The sequence below is a fragment of the Poecile atricapillus genome, chromosome 2 (assembly GCF_030490865.1).
Source record: "Poecile atricapillus isolate bPoeAtr1 chromosome 2, bPoeAtr1.hap1, whole genome shotgun sequence".
In the NCBI taxonomy this organism is placed as follows: domain Eukaryota; kingdom Metazoa; phylum Chordata; class Aves; order Passeriformes; family Paridae; genus Poecile; species Poecile atricapillus.
Window position 1 is genome coordinate 13,557,686 of NC_081250.1, and position 20,492 is coordinate 13,578,177.

The following is a 20,492-nucleotide window of genomic DNA, read 5'->3' on the forward strand; positions in this document are numbered from 1 at the left end:
ACCCAGATGGCTAATGGTAATAAAATTGGCATCTAAGCTAAAAATTATCCATAGGTCAGCAAATGGATTCTTTGATTTTGTGAGTGTCCCAAAGCTTTCCAAAACTGCAATTAATATAGAAAGTTCTATGGATTTCAGAGAAATTGGCCAATATGCATAGAACCAAATTAATATAAACTGACTCCTCCATTTCTGTACTGGAAACTCCCAAGTAGAATGCAAAGGGTTAGGGATGCCATACTCACCCTTGACTTAACTGGGCAATAATTTTACCTTTGATGTTTTAAAAACATCATTAATTCTGCTCCTTAGGTCTGTACCTACTAAACCGCAGACAGCTTTGCCATTTGTATCAGGTTTGAAGTTCTTAAAGTTACTAATACTATTGCTAAGGGAACAAGAGCAGACTGCCAGCTGGGACAGCTGCTGAGCAGGGAGCACCAGAGGACGCGTGCTGAGTTGTCCGGTGTTATAGAAGGATGTTGATATTATGTGCTACAAAGCTTACTTGAATTTCACATCTTTAGGGCTGTGTATAAGTTTAGGAAAAAAAAAACCCAAACAAACCAAAAACCAAAAAAAAAGGAGACCTTTTTTCACTGCCTTCCTGTCCTCCAAACTCTGCTTTTACTCTAGTTAAATTGTTTTACCATTTCTACACAAAAGATATATATTGTCAGGCCACACTGAATGACCAATTAACTCTGCAATTCCATTGTCCTCAATGAAATCCGTGGAAAAAAGTGAACGGTATCTCTAAACCCCTATGACTTCTGGCGGCTTTGCGGAGATTGCTCAGCGGTTCCTTTGAAGCTGGTGTCACTGATGATGCACCAGTTTTTGCACAGTGTTGGTCCTGTTGCGTTAACAGATGCCCGACAGACCAGGAAGACCATCTGATTTCAGCCGTGCGCGGTGGCTGCGCCCCCGGACACCGGAGGAGCAGCAGACCGCCGCGGTGTCCTGCCGGGCACCTTCTCTGCCGTGCCATGACTCGCTTTCCCGGGACCCGCGTACCTGAGGCAGGGCGGCAGCAGGCAGCGTCCCGGGCAGGAGCAGCAGCGGTGCCCGTTCCCCCCAGTGCACGAGTCGGGGCCGAGGGAACAGCATTTCGCGGCGCTCCTTGTGCCGGCGCGACCCCGGCTCCGCATTCCCGGGACCCGGCGGGGCAGAGCGAGGCGGGGGCAGCCACACCCCCTCGGGCTCGATCGGGGCACTCGCTCCGACCGTGCGCGGGGCCCTCCGGTTCCCCCGCCCCGTCCGCGCTGCCGGCGCCCCGCGGAGCCGGCCGGCTGCCCCCGCCCCGCCGCACCGCCCCACGCCTCCGGAGCGGGAGCCAGCGCCGCCGCCCCGCCCGCCGCCGCTGCGCGCCGGGGCAGGAGCCGAGCAGGTGGCCGCGGGCAGCGCCGCGGTATGTGAGCGGCCCCCGGCCCTCGGGAAGGCAGCACCGGCCCCCGTCCCGCGCTGCCCTCCCTTCCCCGCGCCTCCCCGGGCCGGCCGCGAAGCCGGGGCGGAGGCAGGGCGCCCGCAGCGGCAGCCCAGCGGCGGCCGGGGGCTGAGCGCCGCGCCCCGCCGGGGGGCGGCCGTGGCGGAGGGCGGAGGGGAAGAAGAGGAGGAGGAGGAGGAGGAAGGCTGCGCGGGGCCGGAGGGACGCGGGAGCCCCCCGGCCGCGCAGGATGAAAGTCACGGTGTGCTTCGGGAGGACGCGGGTGGTCGTGCCCTGCGGGGACGGGAACATGAAAGTTTTCAGCTTGATCCAGCAAGCGGTGACCCGGTACAAGAAGGCGATCGCCAAGGTGAGGGGCGCGGGGAGCGGCGCCCGCGATCAATATGGCGCTTCCCGGAGTGGGGAGGGAAGCGAGGGGGAAAGTCCGGGCTGCCCCGCCGGGGGGAGCGGCGGGAGCGGGGCCGGGGGCGGCCGGCGGCGGAGCCCGCGGGGAGCGTGTGCCCGGCGCCGCCGCGGGGAGCGGGGGGGCTCGGCCCCTCCGCAGCGGCCAGCGCGGCCCCTCCGCGGCTCCCCGCGGGCCCCTGGCGGGCCTCGGCCCTTTGTTCGCCGGTGCCTGGCGGCCCCCGGGGGTGTCGGTGGGGGAGCCGCCCGAACCCGGCCGGCAGAGCAGCGCGGGGGCCGGCGGTGCCGGGTCTGCCCCCGGGGCGAGTGGAGGGGCCGAGGCGCCGCGGGCCGGGCGGGAGTCGCCGCGGAGGGCTGGAAATCCAGCTCCAGGCTTCCCGGCCCTCCAGGCCCGGCGGGGAAGGCGGTGCGAGGGGACCCCGCCGCAGGGGCGTCCGGCGGCGCCCCGCGGGCCACCTCCGCGCCGGGCCAGGCTCCGAGCGGGCCGCAGCAGCGCGGCCGCCCGCGGCACCTCCGCGCCCTCCGCACCGCGGGGAGGCTGCGCTGAGGGACGGCCCGCGGTGCCCCGGGGTGCGGGGAGCGCCGGCCCGGCCCGGCCCGGCCCGCCGCGGGGCTGAGCCCGACAGCCGCCCGCGCCGGCCTCCCGCAGCTCCGTGTTGAAATCCCTGGCAGTTGCAGACTTGGCTTTCCCTCCACGGGCAACTTGTTGGGCTTTGGGTTTTTTCCCCTTACTTTGTCTTTTTTTTTTTCAAATTTTTCTTTCTCTCTTTCCTCCCCTCCTCCCTTTCCCCCGCTCTCCCCGTACTTTCTTGTTGTTGCAAACTTCTTTTTAATCAACTGGTTTGTTGGGCAGTATGACCATCGTTGGTTGAGAACTTCAGCAGTGCCCTTCCCCTTTCCTCTGCCTTATCGATTCAAGAAGTTTGAATGTGCTTCTCCCCCTTATCCCTTCTGAGACATTTTACACTTTTGAGCCTGGAAGTTTTGCTTTGGCAAATGCAGACTGTTAGGCTGTCCTGAAACATGCAATGGAAGGAGTATTGTGAACGGTTCATTAATTGTTTTGAAGTGATTCCTGAGCAAATTTTTAAAATCAGTTTTTTCATAGAGAATTCTAGATGCTGGGAGGAGAAAAGTAACTGAGTAACCCTCCCCACCTGATTCCTGAAGAACATGGTTTTGAAGACAGCAAACATATTCTGATTCTGGCTGGAAAAAGAAAAAAAAAAAGATTCTCTAGGATGTGGCTGTGGCTGCATACCAGCTGTCATTCATATACAGCAGTTAAAGCACATGGCAGTCTACTTGCATATAGGATACTGGGGCAAAAAGTACCTCTCTAGTTAAGGTAAAGCAGTGAACAGTAAAGTGAGACTCTGTGGAACACGGAATGCCTCGTTGGGCCATTCAAATGAGAAGTGTTTGTAGAATTTGTTCATCAGTGTTGCAGCATCAAGAAAAGGAATTATTTTGCTGTGTTTTGTTCCAAAACCGTGGCCCATGTAACTCCTGTGGCATGGACTGCATCCTGGCTTCCAGCTATTAAGTCACATTAAGGGATGGCAGTTGCGTTCTGCAGCATAGTGTTAAACCTGGGAGGGATTGAAGTTGTACGTGCAGGAGAGACACAGCACAGTCACTAGATAAAGGTTACATCATTGCAAATTTCACTTCAGGAAAAAAGTGGCCCAGCTGTGGAAGCATGGGAGGGAAAAAATGTAGCTCTGAATAGCCATACACTTATTCAAAAGGCAGTTTGTAGAGAGACAGCCAGACTTCGACTGGCCCCTGGTATCAAAGGCTCTGCATCCTGGGTTAAAATGACATGGTGGTTTTATTTATTAGTATTTATATGGTGGTTATGCTAAATGCCACTGGTATGGACTTGAGGTAGCTGCAATTACTGAGATTGTTTCTATTATATGGAAATTCTGTGGTTGAAGACAGTAGCAGTGTCCGTGGGCTTTCTCTGAGTGTTTTATATGGTCACCGTCAAACCTTAGTTTTAACTTAAAATTGCTCAAGATTTTCTGTGGTGATGTTTAGTTTTGTAAATAGGTGTATAGTGCAGATTGCTGTGCTCGCACTAGAGTAACATAGTAATTTTATGGTTTGGATGCCAGAATTCCACAGATGACTATTTTTGTAGCAGTTAGATGGTTCCTTTCTGTGCTAGTGTAGCAGATGAGCAAATCTTCACTTCATAAAGCTGCAAGAAAGAGGACAAAGTAATTCCTAGCTGAAAGGATGAAAGTATATGTGCCCATATGAACTTACAGTCTGGTAGCTTGTATCAAGCTAACACTGGAATCTACTTCACCACCACTATGCTCTTACGGAAAGAAGCATATCTGGTGGAAGATTATTCAAAATATTTGAATGTAGTTTATGGTTTTCATACTTACAGGAAAACCAGCATTTCTCATCCTTCAAGAATGTGTGTGTCTACTGTATGCAGCAGTTCCCTCAGGAGAACTCCTTGAGAACTGAGCTGTCAGCCCTTCCCAGGTTACCTCCCGCTTTGTCACGGTTTCCCAGTTGTGATTAGCAGTAAGTGATCTGCACAGTGCACTTCTGATGTCCCTGTGCAGTCATAGTGAGGCAGCCCAAAACTGTGCTTGTGGTGTGCCAGGAGTGAAAAACTTCAAAATCTGACCTCAGTGTTCTGGCTTAGTATTATTTAGGTTGAAGAGACATGTCAAGAATGGAAAAAGTGCTTAGGGAGAACAATCCACATAATAGTACAGTTCTTCTCTCTGTAAAATTTTAGGAGTTGAAAACATACAGATAACACAACTGCAGGTAACTGCAGTTAGTGCTGTGTGCTATGTCTTTGATCAGGATTCATAAATCTGCAAAAATGAATTATGGATTAACACTGCTGACAATGCTAAGTCTTTGTGTGTAGAATTAGTTATTAGTAGGACTGTGTTTAAAGGCTGGTGTAGGTAGTGTGTGTAAATTTTTCTGTTCTTTTGCTTTTATTCCAAGACAGGCTTTGTGTCTGAAATATGATGCATTCTTTCTGTAGTTTGTGTTTGTGGGAAATGAACAAGCAAGTGATAAGAGATGTTTGAAATGTCCACCTTGTTAAGGGCAAGTGGAGTCAGCAAAATCGATCATGTTTAATGAAACCCAGTTTTCATGGGGGCAGCTAATGGTGCACTTTTGTGTTGCTGGATGGACTGATGCAGCCTCTGGCACAATCTCTGCCTGAATCTTAAAGGAGTACAACTTGGGCAGGGGATGGCTGGCGAGAGGAATGGTAGATGCATTTTCCAGACCCTGCTGGTCAAGGGTTGTGCACATTTGGAGTTGGTGTAGTCCTAGCAATTAAATTAATGGTTAAAAGCTTGCAAGAAGGTAAGAGTGATTTAAGAGGGGAGGTCAGCTGTATCTGAGTGGCTTAACATTGATGGCAAGAGATGATGGCCTGCACCAAAAGGGAGAAAGCAGACAGGCAGTTGAAACATGCTTATCAAATATTGAACCAGTGTTAAAAAGTGGAAAATTGTTATAAAAATGATAAATGGAAAGGAAGTAATTCTGCATCTTGTAACTTTGGTTTGATCTAGATGTAGCCAGAGATATTCCTGACTTTTTATGTTGACTTTTGATTGTCAGCATAATCTTTTCTGCTTTGGTTTTTGGGGAGGATATTGTAAGCATTTTAACTTACCTTCTTTTTCTTACAAGTGAAAATAGATGTGCATAAGCAATGGGTAGATATAATTAAAAGAAAAAAAAAAAAGTGATGTAAACGAGCATGGTAAGCAAGAATATGAAAGAAGAAATTGTTGATTTGCTGGAATTGTTCATTGTCACGTTCAGTCCCTAGAGGCATTGTTTGGTCTCCATGATAGTTCAGGCTGATGCCCTCATATCATGAGCTTGTAGTGATGTTCCTAGACCTTATATATAACTCTCATTTTCCAGTTAAGTTAAAATTAACTTATTTTCCAGTTAAAATGAGTACATTAACAGTTTTCCTGCTGAATCAAAAAGATTTTAATAGAGGTCTTGAGACACCTTTCCCCTCTCTCTTGCCAAATGCTATAGGAGATGCAGTTTTGTGGGAGTTTTGATATTGCATGGAACAATACTTCAATTGTTAATTTGAAAACTGCAATGCACTAATATTTGTGAAAAGAAATTGTAATCTGCTCATTGATAGTGTTAGAGGCTGTTGCTGATAAGAGACCAGAACTCCAGGAACGTTGGCAGTGTAAGCAAAGGTAACAGGTGTCAGATGACCATATTCTCATTTAATTTGTATGTTGGGGGCTTAGGCCACCCAGAGCTTAAAGTTCCATCTCTTTGGTAGGTCTGACATTCATCAGCAGGGAATTGTGAGGGAGGAAGGCTGTAGCCTGAGTGGTTGTGTTTGTGAAGCTGGCTTTTTTTTCCCTGTTTTTGATTTTGTTCCCCCCACTGCCAGCTAACGGGGATTATTTGCTTAAAAGTCAGTTCTCAGACAGCCGGTTCTCTGCCAGGTACACAAGGGCAGCGTTGATACAAGTTATGTTCTGCTGAGCAAACAGTTGCACAGTTCCTCATGACTGTGTCACTGGGGCATCGTTTGTAGAGCCTAATACAGGGGTGGGTTGGTATGAAAATCTGCTGATTTTACTTGGGGTTTGTATTGTTCTTGGCATATTCTTTCCTTGAGCCTGACCACTAGGTTTTTGCCACGGGCTTAAATGGATCTGCCACAATGCTCATTCAGTGACCCCTTTGGCAATACTCGAGGGCAGCAGTGGCTAAATTTAGCATAAAAAAGATTTAAAGTTCTTTTTGTACGTGTGTGGGAGTTTTTTTTTCCTTTTTCAGATTTGGATTTCATTTTTCTTTATGTGCGAATCTCAAACCTTTTTTAAGTAGAAAGAAATCTTGCAAGATTTTTACAGAAATTGTTTTACAGAAATACTTCCAGAATACACAGGAATCATCTCAAATGCAGAAAGGAACCAAAACACCAAAAAATCGCTGTAGCCCCTGCTGCTCAGTTGGCTATCAGTTTAGCTCTAGCTGACACCCCCAGGATGATGTTTCTGGGCTCTGCATTCAGTGTTGGCTGGGTAGTATTTCAGTGATTTACCTGAGGTCAGCCAGGATTCCACGGGGCTCCTGGCAGTTCTCTCAAGCTGGCTCTTGACTTCTTCGCTGGTGCTGGGCTCCCAACAGCGGCAGTGAAACCCAGCTGATGGGTTATTCTGCTGAGGCTTGGTAAACAGCAGGGGAGAGATGGTAATTTAAGGAGGAAAAGTACTGAAATGGGTCACGCTTGCTTCATGTTTAGAAAGCTGCTGTGTGATCCTGCAGGTGTGGTGCTGGAAATGCGAGGCTATAGTGATAAATTCTCTCTGCTCAATATGGAAAACTTTCTATTAACCTCTTCTCTCCAGTTCCCTCTGTGTTTTCAGCCAAATCAATGGGTTTCTGTCATTGGCTCATCTGTAAATACAGATGACTCTTGCACACCTTGCAAGAGAAGTTGCAGGGTGAAGGTAGAAATGAGCCTTTGGAGCAGGTGTGGCAGTGGCTGCGGAGGTCCCTTGTGTGGGGACTTTGCTGTACAGCAATGCTGTGCCCCAGGGCACCTGTGGCTTGCAAGGCAGGAGCTGCTCAAGCCCTGCCATGCCCTCTCTGCCAGCTCTTGCCCCACTTCCGAGCCATCCCTGCAACGGGGGAGAAGGCTTGTCTTGAAAAGACCTGAGGGAGCTGGACCCCTGTGATTTGAGCAAGCATGCACTTGGGATTATTCAAAGCTAATAAAGTAGACTGTATTCTGTAGTGTTTAAAAAGAGGGTCTTGAGCAGTGGACAGTGTGTAAGCCCTTTGAAAATGATTTCAGTGAAGGATGTGTGTGGTACTGCTGAGGCTGGCTGGTGTGAGCAGCACCTATCTCCAGCTGGACAGGATGCATCATGGCTTTCAGTTTGGCATTATGTGGTTTCTCAGTGTTTCACTATTACTTAACAGTGATCAAAGTGAAGTGTGTGTTTGTGGAAGAGTGGCTTGAGAGTGATTTCCCGTTGAGCAAAGCACCATTCAGCTGCTGAGCAATTCCCGTAGCTCTGATGGGAGGGCTGTGGAGGAGCCTGTGAAAGTGCTCAGCACATTTGGGGAACAGTTCCTGGAGGCAATCTGGGGTTTAGGGAGTTGCCAGCCTTTCTTCTCCTGGGCAATAGCCTCCCACCAGTGGAAAGCCATCTGATTCTCATAGCTTTTTATACTTGAACTTCACTTATAACAGTCACAGATGTTTTAGTTCTGTTATAAAAACACCACTGGAAGTAACACTTTCTCAGTTGTACCAGACTATGACATCTTTTGGTCGTGGCACATTTAATCCAGTAAAGTAAGATGGAGTAAATGGGGAAGAAATGCTGGGGATCTTAGTTATACAGAATACAGTTCATGTAGCTTTAAAACAATTTCCTGGTTCTTCAAAGGAAAACAAACCTTTTCATCCAAATATAAATTGAATGGATAAAACATGCAACAATGCTGAACCAGTGCTTATGTATATTGAAAATAAAGTGGAATTCTTCTAACATCAATCCAGAATATAGCACAGATGTTCTCACTCAGAAATATTTTCTGAGCAGTAAGAAAATAAAAAGTGAAGCAAAAAGTATTAAAAAATTCTCGAAGATACTTTAGGGCATCTGTGCTTTATTTTTATTTCCTCCTTTTTAATATACATTATATATTTTCTTTGTTTCTTTGAGGTCATTTTGATGTAATGCTCAGCAAGTCTGGTACTGGAAAATGGATAAAAAACCACCAAAAACCAAACTGCCTTTGAGCTAAGTTACATAATCCAGTGGGGCTGTTTAAAAAACTGAGAAAGTTAAAAAGAAAACAGCAGCACAGACATACATAATACTCGTTGAAATGACTAATATTACTGGTGAAAGATATATGAGTCAAACTTTAAATTGGGGAAAAATAATTTTAAATTAACAGCAAATATTAAGGCCTTTTTTGTTTTTGGGAGAAACACATTAGTTTTTCTTGTTACAATATGTCAACAGTGTCAGGGTTTTTTCTCCTGTGGGTATTATTTATTTTCTCAACTAGATCCCAGGTATTTGTTAAATTTTTAATAATTTTACTAGTAATTTTATTACAGTATTTGCTTTTTTTTATTTTTTTTATTTATTTTTTTTTTAATCAGATAGCAGGTACTTGTTAGCAACTTTTTTTCTACTTCAGTTCGAAGTGGCAAAGTGATGCTCATTAAAGACCATTTAGTCCCAAGCAAGAAGGAGAAATGCATTCCTGCTTTCCTGCTAAAACTCTTGGACTGCATCCCACACCCTACATCTCAAGGCTGGGATGGTGCAGGAGAAGAGGAATGAAGACCAAAAGAGTTTCTGTGCAAGGGGATGATCCTTGCTGCCCAGGGGCAGAGATGAGCATCCCCTGGAGCTGGGCCCTGGGGTGCTGCTGTGTTCCTGCCAGAGACCATGCTCTGGTGCTGGACAAGTTGGCTGGGGTTGTCTCCTGGATTGTTGTGCCTCCAGGACAGGAGGCAGGACTTCTGTGTTAGGACTTCTGTGGTGACAGAAATAGGCCTGGCACAGAAGGGAAATGACTCTGGAGGGAGGGGTGGTCTTCTGTGGGGGTGGAAAAAAGGATGGGATGTCCTTGGAGTTTGGTGAAAGGAAATGCTTTTGAAGTATGGAGGGATAGATATGACTCCTGTTGCTTTTTTTTTTTTCCCATGTGAGTGGGAAATGGGAGTTTGCATGGAAGCAAGACACTAATGCAGTACATTAGGTAGAGACAAGCAGAAAATGCCAAAGATGGGAAGAAAGGGTTAACTTGGTGCCCTGGAGGCAAGCGGTCCATTTAGCAAGAGGATGAAAAATTGACCTCAGTGGCACAACAGATATCACCCAAAGGCTTTATTTTTAAAATAAACCTGTGGAATTCATTATAGGAAACCTTTCTTTCTGGGCAACAAGCTTAGTGAAAGTAGTGTATCCCTGATTTGGTAAGGAAAATAGACTCTGTTTTGGAAGAGCAATGTCACATTTTTGGCCATACCCTCCACATTTGCTCATGCTCAGCCTGCTGCTGATGCAGTGAAATTATGAGTTCGTTGCAGGAGGAGCAAGATGGTATATCATTAGCAGTTTTCTTTTTAAGTGGCAACATTTACAGGATTTTTTTTTTCCGGGTGTGCATGTCTTTACAGAAACAGAATAGCAATTTAAAATGTTTCTGGTGTTGATGTTGTATTACTAAGGAAAAAAAAAAAAAGGTTACGTGGGTATAAAGTATTTTAAATGGAGATAGAACTTCTGGGAGTGCCTGTATGTTTGTGTGTGCACCCACTTAGGTGTTTTCATTTGTTTGAAGAAAAGTAGCCACATTTACTAAATGGAAAAGTAGTTTCACCTTACCCCATCTTTTTTGCATGTGCTTTCAAAGTTGTTGAGTTACTCTATCTTCCCCCTAGGCAAAGGCCACATGTTTTTTTTTTCTCCTCTGTTAAATGTCAAAAGCAATATCTTACTTGTGAGAACCTTGCAGCAATACAGCTCTTTGCACATGTAATGAGCAGCTTCGTTCCAAGTTCTTGAATACCTGAACAGGAAGGAGCTGAATTCAATAAATATTGGAAAAATTACTTTTAGGGATGCTGGAGTGTCTCTGAGACACCACACATCTGAAGGTTTTGGTGCTGTAACAACTTAAATGACAGTTGAAAAACCCCAATAAATTGGAAGTTTTCGAACCTTTTGCTTCTTTAATAGGCTGCTAAGTGAAGTAACAAAGCTTGACTTAATTCGACCTCTCCAAGAACCTGTTGGACCATATGTTATTTGTGTTGTTCTAAGTGTGCATTTGTTTGTGCTGTCAGTTTGCCCCTCTGCCTTCCTGTGAAGAGCCTGTGGCTGCAGCTGTGAGCACCAGGAAAGCAGCCAGGCACCAGGTACCAAAGGAAGAGTTTGGGCAGGAGGGCTGTGGTGGCCAGCCATTCCTAGTGGATGAGCTCTGGCCTCAGCACTGTGTGCAGCCTGAAGAGGGAAGGGATTTTACTCACCTTGAGTTTGTCTCTGGCAGTAGCAGGCTGCTGGAAGACTGCTAGCCTGAAGTGTTAGGCTTTGCTAAAAGTTAAAAAGTGTTGTGCAATTATAGTAATTTGGAGAGTATTACCATAGTAGGAGAGTAGTCATCTCTGTACATCTCAGTTATTCTGCTGGGTGTTTCTGGTTTTTGCTGTAGAGATGGGTGCTGGCTAAGAGAAGAAATGCTGCTGCTTTTGCAGGGAGATGAGGGGAGGTAGCCCAGCAATGGCTGTGGCTTTCCTGGAGTGGGGGAGCGGCTTTGCAGGGCTCCTGCGAGGGGTGTGTGTGCAAGGGGCTCAGCGAGAGGCAGCAGGTCTGGTTTGCACCAGGGTGAGGCTGTGCCCAGGGTTAGTCCCTAACCTCTGACAAAGCTGCTGCTTCTCTTGTGGCATCGTAGGAACGAGGTGCCTGGGGATGGGGAAAGGAGACCCAGCACGAGAGACTCCTCCACCCTCACTCAGACAAACTGAGTCCTGTCTTCTGGGAATGGTGCAAGTTCAGAGCATTGTTGCCAAATCCTGTATTGAACATTTTTTAATGTAATTAATAATGCTAATTTGAGAAGATAGGTTTGATGGTTTTTGCACTCACGAGTTTTTTTTTTAACAGGAGCAAGAGCAACCTCTTTTTAGTTTTTCTTCAAATGAAAAAAAACATAAATAAATACTGTCTGTAATAATCCTGGAAATTTTGAAGTCTGCACTAAGAGATATCAAGAAAAAGTGGACTGGCTGAAATAAAGTAGAGCTTTTAAATTCAGAATACTGTGTTAGCATAGGCTCTCTTTGTAAAAAGGCCAGTTAATGTGATTTTAAATGACTATAACTGTATGCAAAATATTTGTATATTTAAGAACTTCTATTTGATGAGAAAACTGTATTTTCTGACCTTAACTAACCTAGCCTTAAAAGGAAATGTTATGCTCTGTAGGTAAAACAGCATATTTAACTTGTGGTTATGTTGGGCAATGGAGTAGTCTCCTCACCCTATACCCAGTGATCATTCAGGAACACAATCCTTTCTTTGGTAAACTAAACTCAGCTGTTAATGTGTGTGAAATGTTACTGTAATCAATGTCTTAAAAGTCTCTCCTTTATTAGCATGGCTGTTTGAAGTAAATTCCTGATGACCCTTTTGTTGCTTTGGCCTTGCCGTAAAATAGCTGTTGTTAGCTGGAAGCCATAGGTAATGAACATCTTGTATCTTATCTTTTGGTGTTTATGGAATATTTAGCTGAAAAGGTTTCTGGTCCTTACCCTGTCTCTGTGGACGTAAGAAGTTTCTTTTGCTGGTGAAATTCCTTAGCTGACGAATGGAAGTGCAGGGGAGCCAGCTTGCACAAAGAGCTAATTTGTGCTGAGTTAAATATTCTTTTGATATTTGAATATGAGGTAATTAGCTTGAACATACTGCTGTTTACCTTTTAACATCTGGAAAAATCTAAACAATCTGATGAAGGGAACTGTATCCTAAATCTACTTCCAAAAGATTTCTTTTTTACAGTCATGTATTTCAGACTTGACTAAATTTGCTTTTTGTGGTGGTGTTTTCCCAGTGGACAGTGACCTGTGGGCAAAAGTGCTGAACTAAATGGTCAAGGAAAGGTTTGGCCAAGGCTCTAGTGCTGTCCTGTGGGCTCTTCAGGGTGATCAGATAGATCCACATAATTGTCCCCTTTCTAAAACTGCTGTCAAGGTGGACCTGTAAATGCTTAGGCATGCATACTACTCTTCTCAATTGCAAAAAAAATCCCAATATTTACCAAATCCATCCACTGTACTTGAGTCCAGGTAGTATGAAATGTTGTATTTTATTCTAAATTACCCCAGTTTCATAGTTCAGCACTTGCTTGGTCTTATATTGGAACAAAATAAAAAGGCTTTTTAAATTTGCTTTATGTGAAAGTTATTAAACTATTTGGAATCTGTAAATCATAATAGCTAATTTTGTAAAATGTATGTCTTGTTTACATAGAATCATAGAGTGGTTTGGGTTGGAAGGGACCTTAAAGATCACCTGCTTCCAATCCCCTTGTCACAGGCAAGGACACCCTCCATTAGACCAGGTTACTCAAAGCCTGATCCAACCTCACCTTGAACACTTCCAGGGATGGGGCACTTGCAGCTTCTCTGAGCAGCAGGGAAATTGCAGATTTTATGGGTTTTATGGGTGGTCTGTGTTTCTCTTTATAAGACCATGTATTATGTCTGTGATTAGACAGTGTGTAAAGGCTGCTTTAACTCTAGCAGCCTTCGCAAGCTGCTTCTGATTCAGTGAGCCAGTGTTTTGCTGCCTTCTGAAAGACTTTGTTTCCAAAGGTTGGTGGATGCCAGAGGCATGGTGAATAGAGAGAATTAAGACACAATGAGTCCACATTTTTTTCTTGATCAGTCTTGGGGATTATAGTTGTGTGTGATATTGGGAAAAAAAAAAAAAGTTTGTCTGTAATTAATTAGTGTTTTAGAAACATGCTGTTTATCATTCAGAATTTTATGGTCACTTTTTTCAAAAAGTGTTCTGTTGCTTCTGAACTGCAGTGTGCAGTGTGATTCACTTTGTGTTTTGTGTTACTCTTCAGTGTAAGGTAGAAGCTGAGATAGGAAGTAGAGATCTGAACTGGGTTTATAATCAACAGCCCTTTGCAGCCTGCCTTTCACCTAATGGGCTGCTAGGGAAGCCAGCCTTTGGGGAAGATCACTGCCTTTGGGTTTGTACACTGTGCCTAGATGCAATAGATAAGAGGGTCAGTTCTTTGCAATTGCAAGTTGTGTATTTCTCAGCATGAACAGCAAATCAGAGACAGCCTGGTGCTGCTCACTTGCTTTGCCGAGAGGGAGGGGCTGTGAAATCAAGCACTGAGTTCAAAGATGCCAAGGTCTGTCTGTTTTAGCTTTGTGGCTCTCCTCTCCCTCTTTCTGAATAAGTAGGACTACAAATACAGCATGATATGTAAAAGCAAAGCTGTGGAGTCCTCCCCCCCACTGCTTGCATCTTTATATATAATTCATTCTGCAGATCAAACTGTCACACCTGCTACCAGCCTCCTTCAGAGAGCAGATTGCAGCCTTGCAATTTAAGTGCTCCTAACATATGTTGGTGATACACCAGCAGCAGGACAAGGCTTTTAGCTTTGATAGGCTCTGCTGGTTTGGGAATGTTGTTAAATGGACAAGGGAGAAACAAAATAACAGTAATTTTGAAAAAAAATACTAAAGTAAATATGCAGAAAGATAAAGTGAACTAAAAACAGTCTGCCACTTGGTTTATTTTTTAAAACATGTATTTTAATACATATGCTTGGTATAGAACTCCATGAATCAAACTTTCCCCTTTGTGTTATGACTTACTCTGTTGCCCTGGTCATTGCCATGGTGTTGAGTTTCCACATCTGTATCCAGACTCACTGGTGCTGGCTTGCTGTGTCCCATTGGCAGGCACCAGCTCTGTTACTGCAAGGCAAGCAGAGGCTCTGATTTACGATGAGGTTGGGCTGCCATGGTATATTCCGCCCTAGTAGATGAATAGCTTTTATAACTTGCTTTCATTGTAGAATGAACTACTTCAAATATCCTAATTTTTAACGTGGAGGTAAGGTTATGCCTTCAGGTTGTGCAAGTTGTTACTAAAAACTGAATGTTTTGTGTCCCTACACAGTTAAAAGATTCACTAACTCAGCTCTGATTCAGAAGTCAGAGCATCTTCAGAGAAGTTTAATGGGACTTGAGTAATACATTGTAAAAAAATGAGAGGTACTTGTTTTGTGAAAACTATTGCTTAGTCCATTTTAGCAAGTTTCCCGGTGCACAAGAGCCTGAATTATAGAAAGAGATATATGTAGAAGTGAACAGGAGAGACTAAAAGTGTCGTGGTTCAGATTTAAGAAATAGGTACAGTGTCTTTTGGTTCCTTTCAGAAGCATTGGCTGAATCTTATGGTGAAGATACAGGAAATACCTGGTTAGTTTTGCTTTCCTGATGCTGTGATGTGAGAACAATAATGTATGTATCAATGCACTGCTTCTTCAGGTGTGAAAGAGGGGCACAGAGTAGGAGTGGGCTGCTTTTTATCACTGCTTCCCGAAGACAGGCCTGCATTAACTGGAAAACTGTGTAGGTTTATTCCAAATAAAGATGATGGTGCATGGGATTGCTCACCTGGGAGCAGTGTTGTGTATTCTCGTGGCTCATTCCGTACAAGGACCTCATTAACTGCATTTCACAACAGCACAATGTTAATTGCAGCAAGTGAGTACTGGCATAAAGTCCTTCTGTGGTTTTCTCTGCATCTTTCTTTGACCTTAGGAAAGAGAAAAGTACTTTGCTGTACTGGTTGTCTGTGCTGCAGCAAAGCTGCGATGCACCCATGAGTTGTAAGAGCATGCAACCCCCAAACTATCTGCAAGGAGATGGCTCTTCAGCACCTACTCCTCTTAACAGGGCAATTTTCTTCTTTGCTTTGCCACATTTCCCTTCAAAAACAAAACTGGCAAACAAATGTCATAGCACAAGATTGGCAAGTATGGATTTATCCCTGCAGGGTGCATAGAGAAAGAAGGCACAGGGGGTCGCTGCCTGATCCAGGACCACACAAGCAGTTTGGATCCAAGTTGGAAATAAAGTACTAACCTGCTGATTCCTTACTTGCAAGACTGTCTTTGCTCTCTATTAAGGATGTGGTAAAATACTACTGTACTTAGTCCTTTTCCTATCCTGTAGCTCAGACACTGTATGAAAAGACACACCAAGCTTGCCAAGCTGAAAAGAGAGTAGCTTTTGGTAACTGGCTGTTGGAAAGAAAGTATTTTTGTTTTAGAAAAGTGTGGAGTCCATCATATCAAACTGCTTAATAATATCTGTTTGGTAAATAATTTTTTTTCAACTTTTGTTGAAACTTTCATATAATATCTGTCCTTGACAGAGTAGGATATTGATTCCAGTATTGTAACTTGGAATGTAAGTAAAGGAAATGCTTATATTTGACTTCAGTGTGGCTATCTAAAGTGATTTATGAATAGTGATTTTTTTTTTTTTTTTTTTTTTTTTTTTTTAAGTTCAGGTGACACACTGAAGCCAGAGAAGGTCTGTAAGTGATTTGTTTGGTTTGATATGAGAAAATTGGAGAAGGGAGAATATGAATCCATGATAATACATTTTAAATGTGTTTTTAATTTTTTTTCCCTTCATTAAAGTTCTGTAGTATTCTCTTAATACAGAAGTGTTGTAAATAAGGTGGACATGGCCAAGAAATCTGGGCAGTTGGTAAGTGCTTTAATAGTATTCAGCTGATGCTGGTAAGAAAGAACTGTCTTCGTGCTTATGCGGTTTTTTTCTTTTTAAGACTGATGGGGTTAATTGCCTTGGTCTCAACTTAGCTTGTGGACTACTGTGGTATAGATGCTGATTTAAAAGGAACTCAGTCTACCAAAACTTTTAAATCCCTTCTGCATACAGTGCTGAAGAAAGCATGTTTTCCCCTTGTTAGGTGTAAGCATTCATGATTATAATGTCGCATTAGGATTTCTGTATTATGAATAAGGAAATGTGCAGGGCTACAGTAGGGCCAGAGACAGCAAACTACTTTCTGTAGTACAAATTAAATAATTATAATACTAAACCCTGAAAATTGGTGTTTTGCAAATTGTATTCCACCCTAAACCAGTTCTTTTAGAATGATTGGTTTGAATTTAGCAAGTGATTTAGCTTTTGTATTTTAAAAAACATGCTACAGCATAACTGCCATTTATTAATACTGCTTTTGTTGAAGCCCTCAGATTTTATTAACAGCTGTGATAGTCATTGTGTTATCTCCAGCATTCTGCAAAAATCTGGCTGGTGGACTATGCAATTGGGGGTATTTATGAAATAATTTTAGATGGTATTATAACTGTTTTTTATCTTTTTCCTCTAGAACCTGTATTTTTAAGTGACTGTACAGCTTTGATAACATGCTGTTATTAGGCATGGAGAACCTGATTTCCATGAAATCTTGTAGAATATCTTAATGATTTACATGAATTATTTTGTGTTTCATGTTGTTTTGACATATCCCTCTTATTTTAGACAGCACTCTGCAATAGAAAGCCCCTGAGAAAAGAAAAGCTGCTTGTATTTAGATTTAACAGTCCTGAGGCAACAGTGCTGATGCTTTGCTTCCTTTGCTGCCACTGGAAACAACTGTTCATGATCTGTTCAATGGTATTGCTGTTCCTGGCTTTTTCAGAAAAAATCGTTCTGTTCTAGTACATTCTACCCTCTATTGTTGTCTTCTGGTGTTGTTTTTGATTCTTGCGATTGATTTTTGCACAACAAAGTCCCCTTTTTTTGAAAGTGCTGCGTGTACATCAAAGATGCTAGTTTAGGTTTCCTTGTCCTTCTGCATTTCTGAGTTTTATAACGATGCTATGGAAAGAAATAATGATACTTTGGTACAGTACTTCTGTACTTGTTTTTTAGGCTGTCCATTAGCTGTCTTTCAGGCTGTGTTTGAGCTTCTTTTTTAGCTGTTTTAAACTCAGTCTGTTCTTGATACCAGAACAGTAATCAAAGAACTCTGTATTGTCCTATTAATCTTGCTGATTAACTGATGAGTTGCTCCTTAGGGCATGCAGTATCAAACAGAAGGGGTGGCTGGTGTGCAGCAATGATCACAACAGCATGCTTTTGCTCCTGACTCTCTCCTGCACTGTCCTCATACGCCTGAGCTCGCCCTGTGAGGAGGATTCACATGGACAGATTTTTAAGCTACCAGCAATACTGTCATGGGAATCCTGCAAATGCTACTGAGTCAGGACTTTTAACAAAAAGTTGAGTTTTATTGAAAGCAACTGAATTGCAGTGAGTGGTGATAAATGGGTGTAGGGTGGTAGGGCTCTGCCAATTCAGATGTTGCTTTTTTTGTTTGACCGGTACTTTGTAAGTGGGATATGTTTCCAAATGAAGATTGTTCTGATAATCACTTAAAAGGCTATTTCTGTTTCTGTTACATCCCAGGTTGCACTTATATTGAATTTGTAAACCATTAAGTAACTTTAAAATATTTATTTAAGAGCTAGTGATACTTTTTTCATGTAAACACTTTTACTTAATGTTAAGAGGGTGTATAGTCAGCATTTCATCAACAGCAGACAGAAAATGCATTGGATGAGCTTATTGCCAAGCAAGCTGGATATAGAATCAATATTGGAAAAACAACCCCTGAATTGAGCAATGTGAAGTAGAGGAAATAATTTAGTTAGAAATGGAAATTGATAATTCGCTGTATTATATATCTATATACTTTTCACTGAAGTACATCTGGTAAAATCAGGTATGTTCATCGATTTACAGATTGCTCAAACATGACTGTGATCTGAGTCAAATGAACCCCTTTCCTAGGAGAAACTAACATATCCTGAGGATCAGAAACCCTGAAGGACACTTCTTTTTTGAATCTTACGCTTCCAGGCAGAAAGTGAAATCCTTTATTTTTTACTCCCCTTCCGCTCCCCCCCTCCTCTCCCCCCAGTCTGGAATTGATTGTACCAGTGGGCACTGTGCTTTCATAAGCACGCTTCCATACAATTGTGCTATTTGCTGGCTTCTTTATCAGTCCAGGGCAAACTGTTCTATCTATTTTTTAATGGTACCTCCTTTTTATTACACTTGCACAGTGCATAGGCATGGTTGATAACATTCAGCTGTATTTGTACAAAAGAGTCATCTCAGCTCTACTTGCCACTGAAATACCTTATCTGCTTTTCTGTTCCAAAAAGCTTATCCACATTTTCCCCTGTATCTCATCTACAAAGCATAAAATCTGTGCAAGCATCCTATAGTTTGTGCTGTATGAATCAGTAGAGAAAATAGTCTGCTGCGTGTCTGGAATTTGGTATTTACCTATGAAACCTGGAAGGTAGAGCATCTGTAAAAGAAAATTGTCTCAACCCTTCTTTTGCTGTACTCTGTGAGAATGCCATGCTTAGTAAATATACTTTTGAATCTTGAAATGAGCATATATGGTACCAGGCCACTCAGGGAAGTGGTTACTTTGTTGTGGTGTGTTATGTGATCAGATTTGGTTAGAAATTGTGTAGAAGTATCCTGAAATCAGCAGTACTGTGTCCAGGCAAAGGGATCCACCAGTACACATACTTGTAAAATTCTGGAGCTAAAATCTTAGTGATACCCCTTTAACACTTTGTGACTTGCAGTTTTTTCAGGTAGCAGCCCTGCAGCTGGATGCATGCAGTGCCATGAAATGGCTGCAGTGCAGCTCCCCACCATGAGCAGGGGTGGCCTTGTTCCAAGAGTGATCCTGTGCAGTTCCCAGCTCTGATCAAGGCTGGTGCTTTGTATGACGGGATCACTGGGATTACAGCAGGCAGTGGGGGTGGGAAGGAGAGGAGGCAGAAGGGTCTGTTTCTGTTGGGAATTCATGTCTGTAAGCCTGCTCTTTGACAGTGGTGAATGTCACCGGTGTCACTTGCTTGGGTCACTGCAGTAGTGCTCGTGGAGGGAATTGCTCCATGGGCGAATGACATCCAGGGACAGAGGGAGCTGCTGTGTTATCCCAACTGTGTCATTACCCTTCCCAAGGCTGCCATGAGTGAGTGAGGTGCCTGAGTAAGTGACAGCCCCTCCTGATAACCCGTCAGAGGTTCCCAGAGTTGGCTCTGCTGGACTTTGAAGGACTGCAAGTGAAGCTGAAGCCAGTGCATTTATAGGTAAATGGTTGAGTGAGGATGTGCACTGTAGTTTCAGTATGAATACAGAACATGACATTTCACTGACACAAATTGATGTGGTGGGTCTTGGGTTTTCAGGAGTAGACTATCTTTGAATTTTCTGGTGGCATTGGAGATCCCCATGTATCAAATTTTTCTTTACATACGGATAATGGCAGGCTCTGTGATGACAATTATCCTTCCTGTTCTGGATAAATATTTTGAACTAAAAAATAATTTATATAGAAAACTGAAGAGAAAAAGGGTAAAATAGTAAGACACTACATTTGATCTTGCAATGGTTTATCTTCTGGATAACCACAGGATTAAATTTCATTGGATTTCAGTTACAGGAACAGAGTCCATAATTAAGGAGTTAAGTGCATATCCTGAGAATCAGGTTACTGACATTTTGAGGAGTTACTTAAGTTAGCTTAATTTTTGTTCAGAGGTGGAACTTTTATGGGTTTATATTTATTTTGATATTTCTTTTATTGTCACCCTCACACTCGCATACACAAAGATTGTTCTGAAGTAGAGTTTATTTGCTGTTTTATCAAGAAAGAATTTGAGTTTTGTCCTCACAAACCTCCACAGTTTCCAGAATGTGTTTGGAGTGGCTCCCTGAAATGCTTTCCAGTGACAGAGAACCCCTGCATGGGTAAGATTCCTCTTCGGTGGGGGTACATGGAAATACTCAGTTATTCAGAAGTGCCTCTGTAGTAGTTTCGGATGAGGCTGAAGTTTCATTTTGGGGTGATGTGACATCAGTTGCTGTAGGTAGCCTGCTTCCCCTCATGGGAAAGGTTGAGATTTCAGCTGTTGGGCAGTCTGGGGAATGTGGTTCCCAAGTCAG

General features: G+C 43.6%; 1 protein-coding gene across 15 annotated transcripts in view; it reads left to right on the plus strand.

Annotated features, from left to right (window-relative positions):
* Positions 1–1,346: 1,346 nt before the first annotated feature.
* Positions 1,347–20,492, plus strand: part of PARD3 (par-3 family cell polarity regulator) — a 446,575-nt gene continuing 427,429 nt past the window's right edge. For all 15 annotated transcript variants that reach the window (XM_058830950.1, XM_058830956.1, XM_058830954.1 and 12 more), the window contains exon 1: positions 1,347–1,796. In XM_058830950.1, coding sequence (XP_058686933.1) covers positions 1,677–1,796 — 120 coding nt within the window. In that variant the 5' untranslated portion in view covers positions 1,347–1,676. The remainder of the gene's footprint in view (positions 1,797–20,492) is intronic.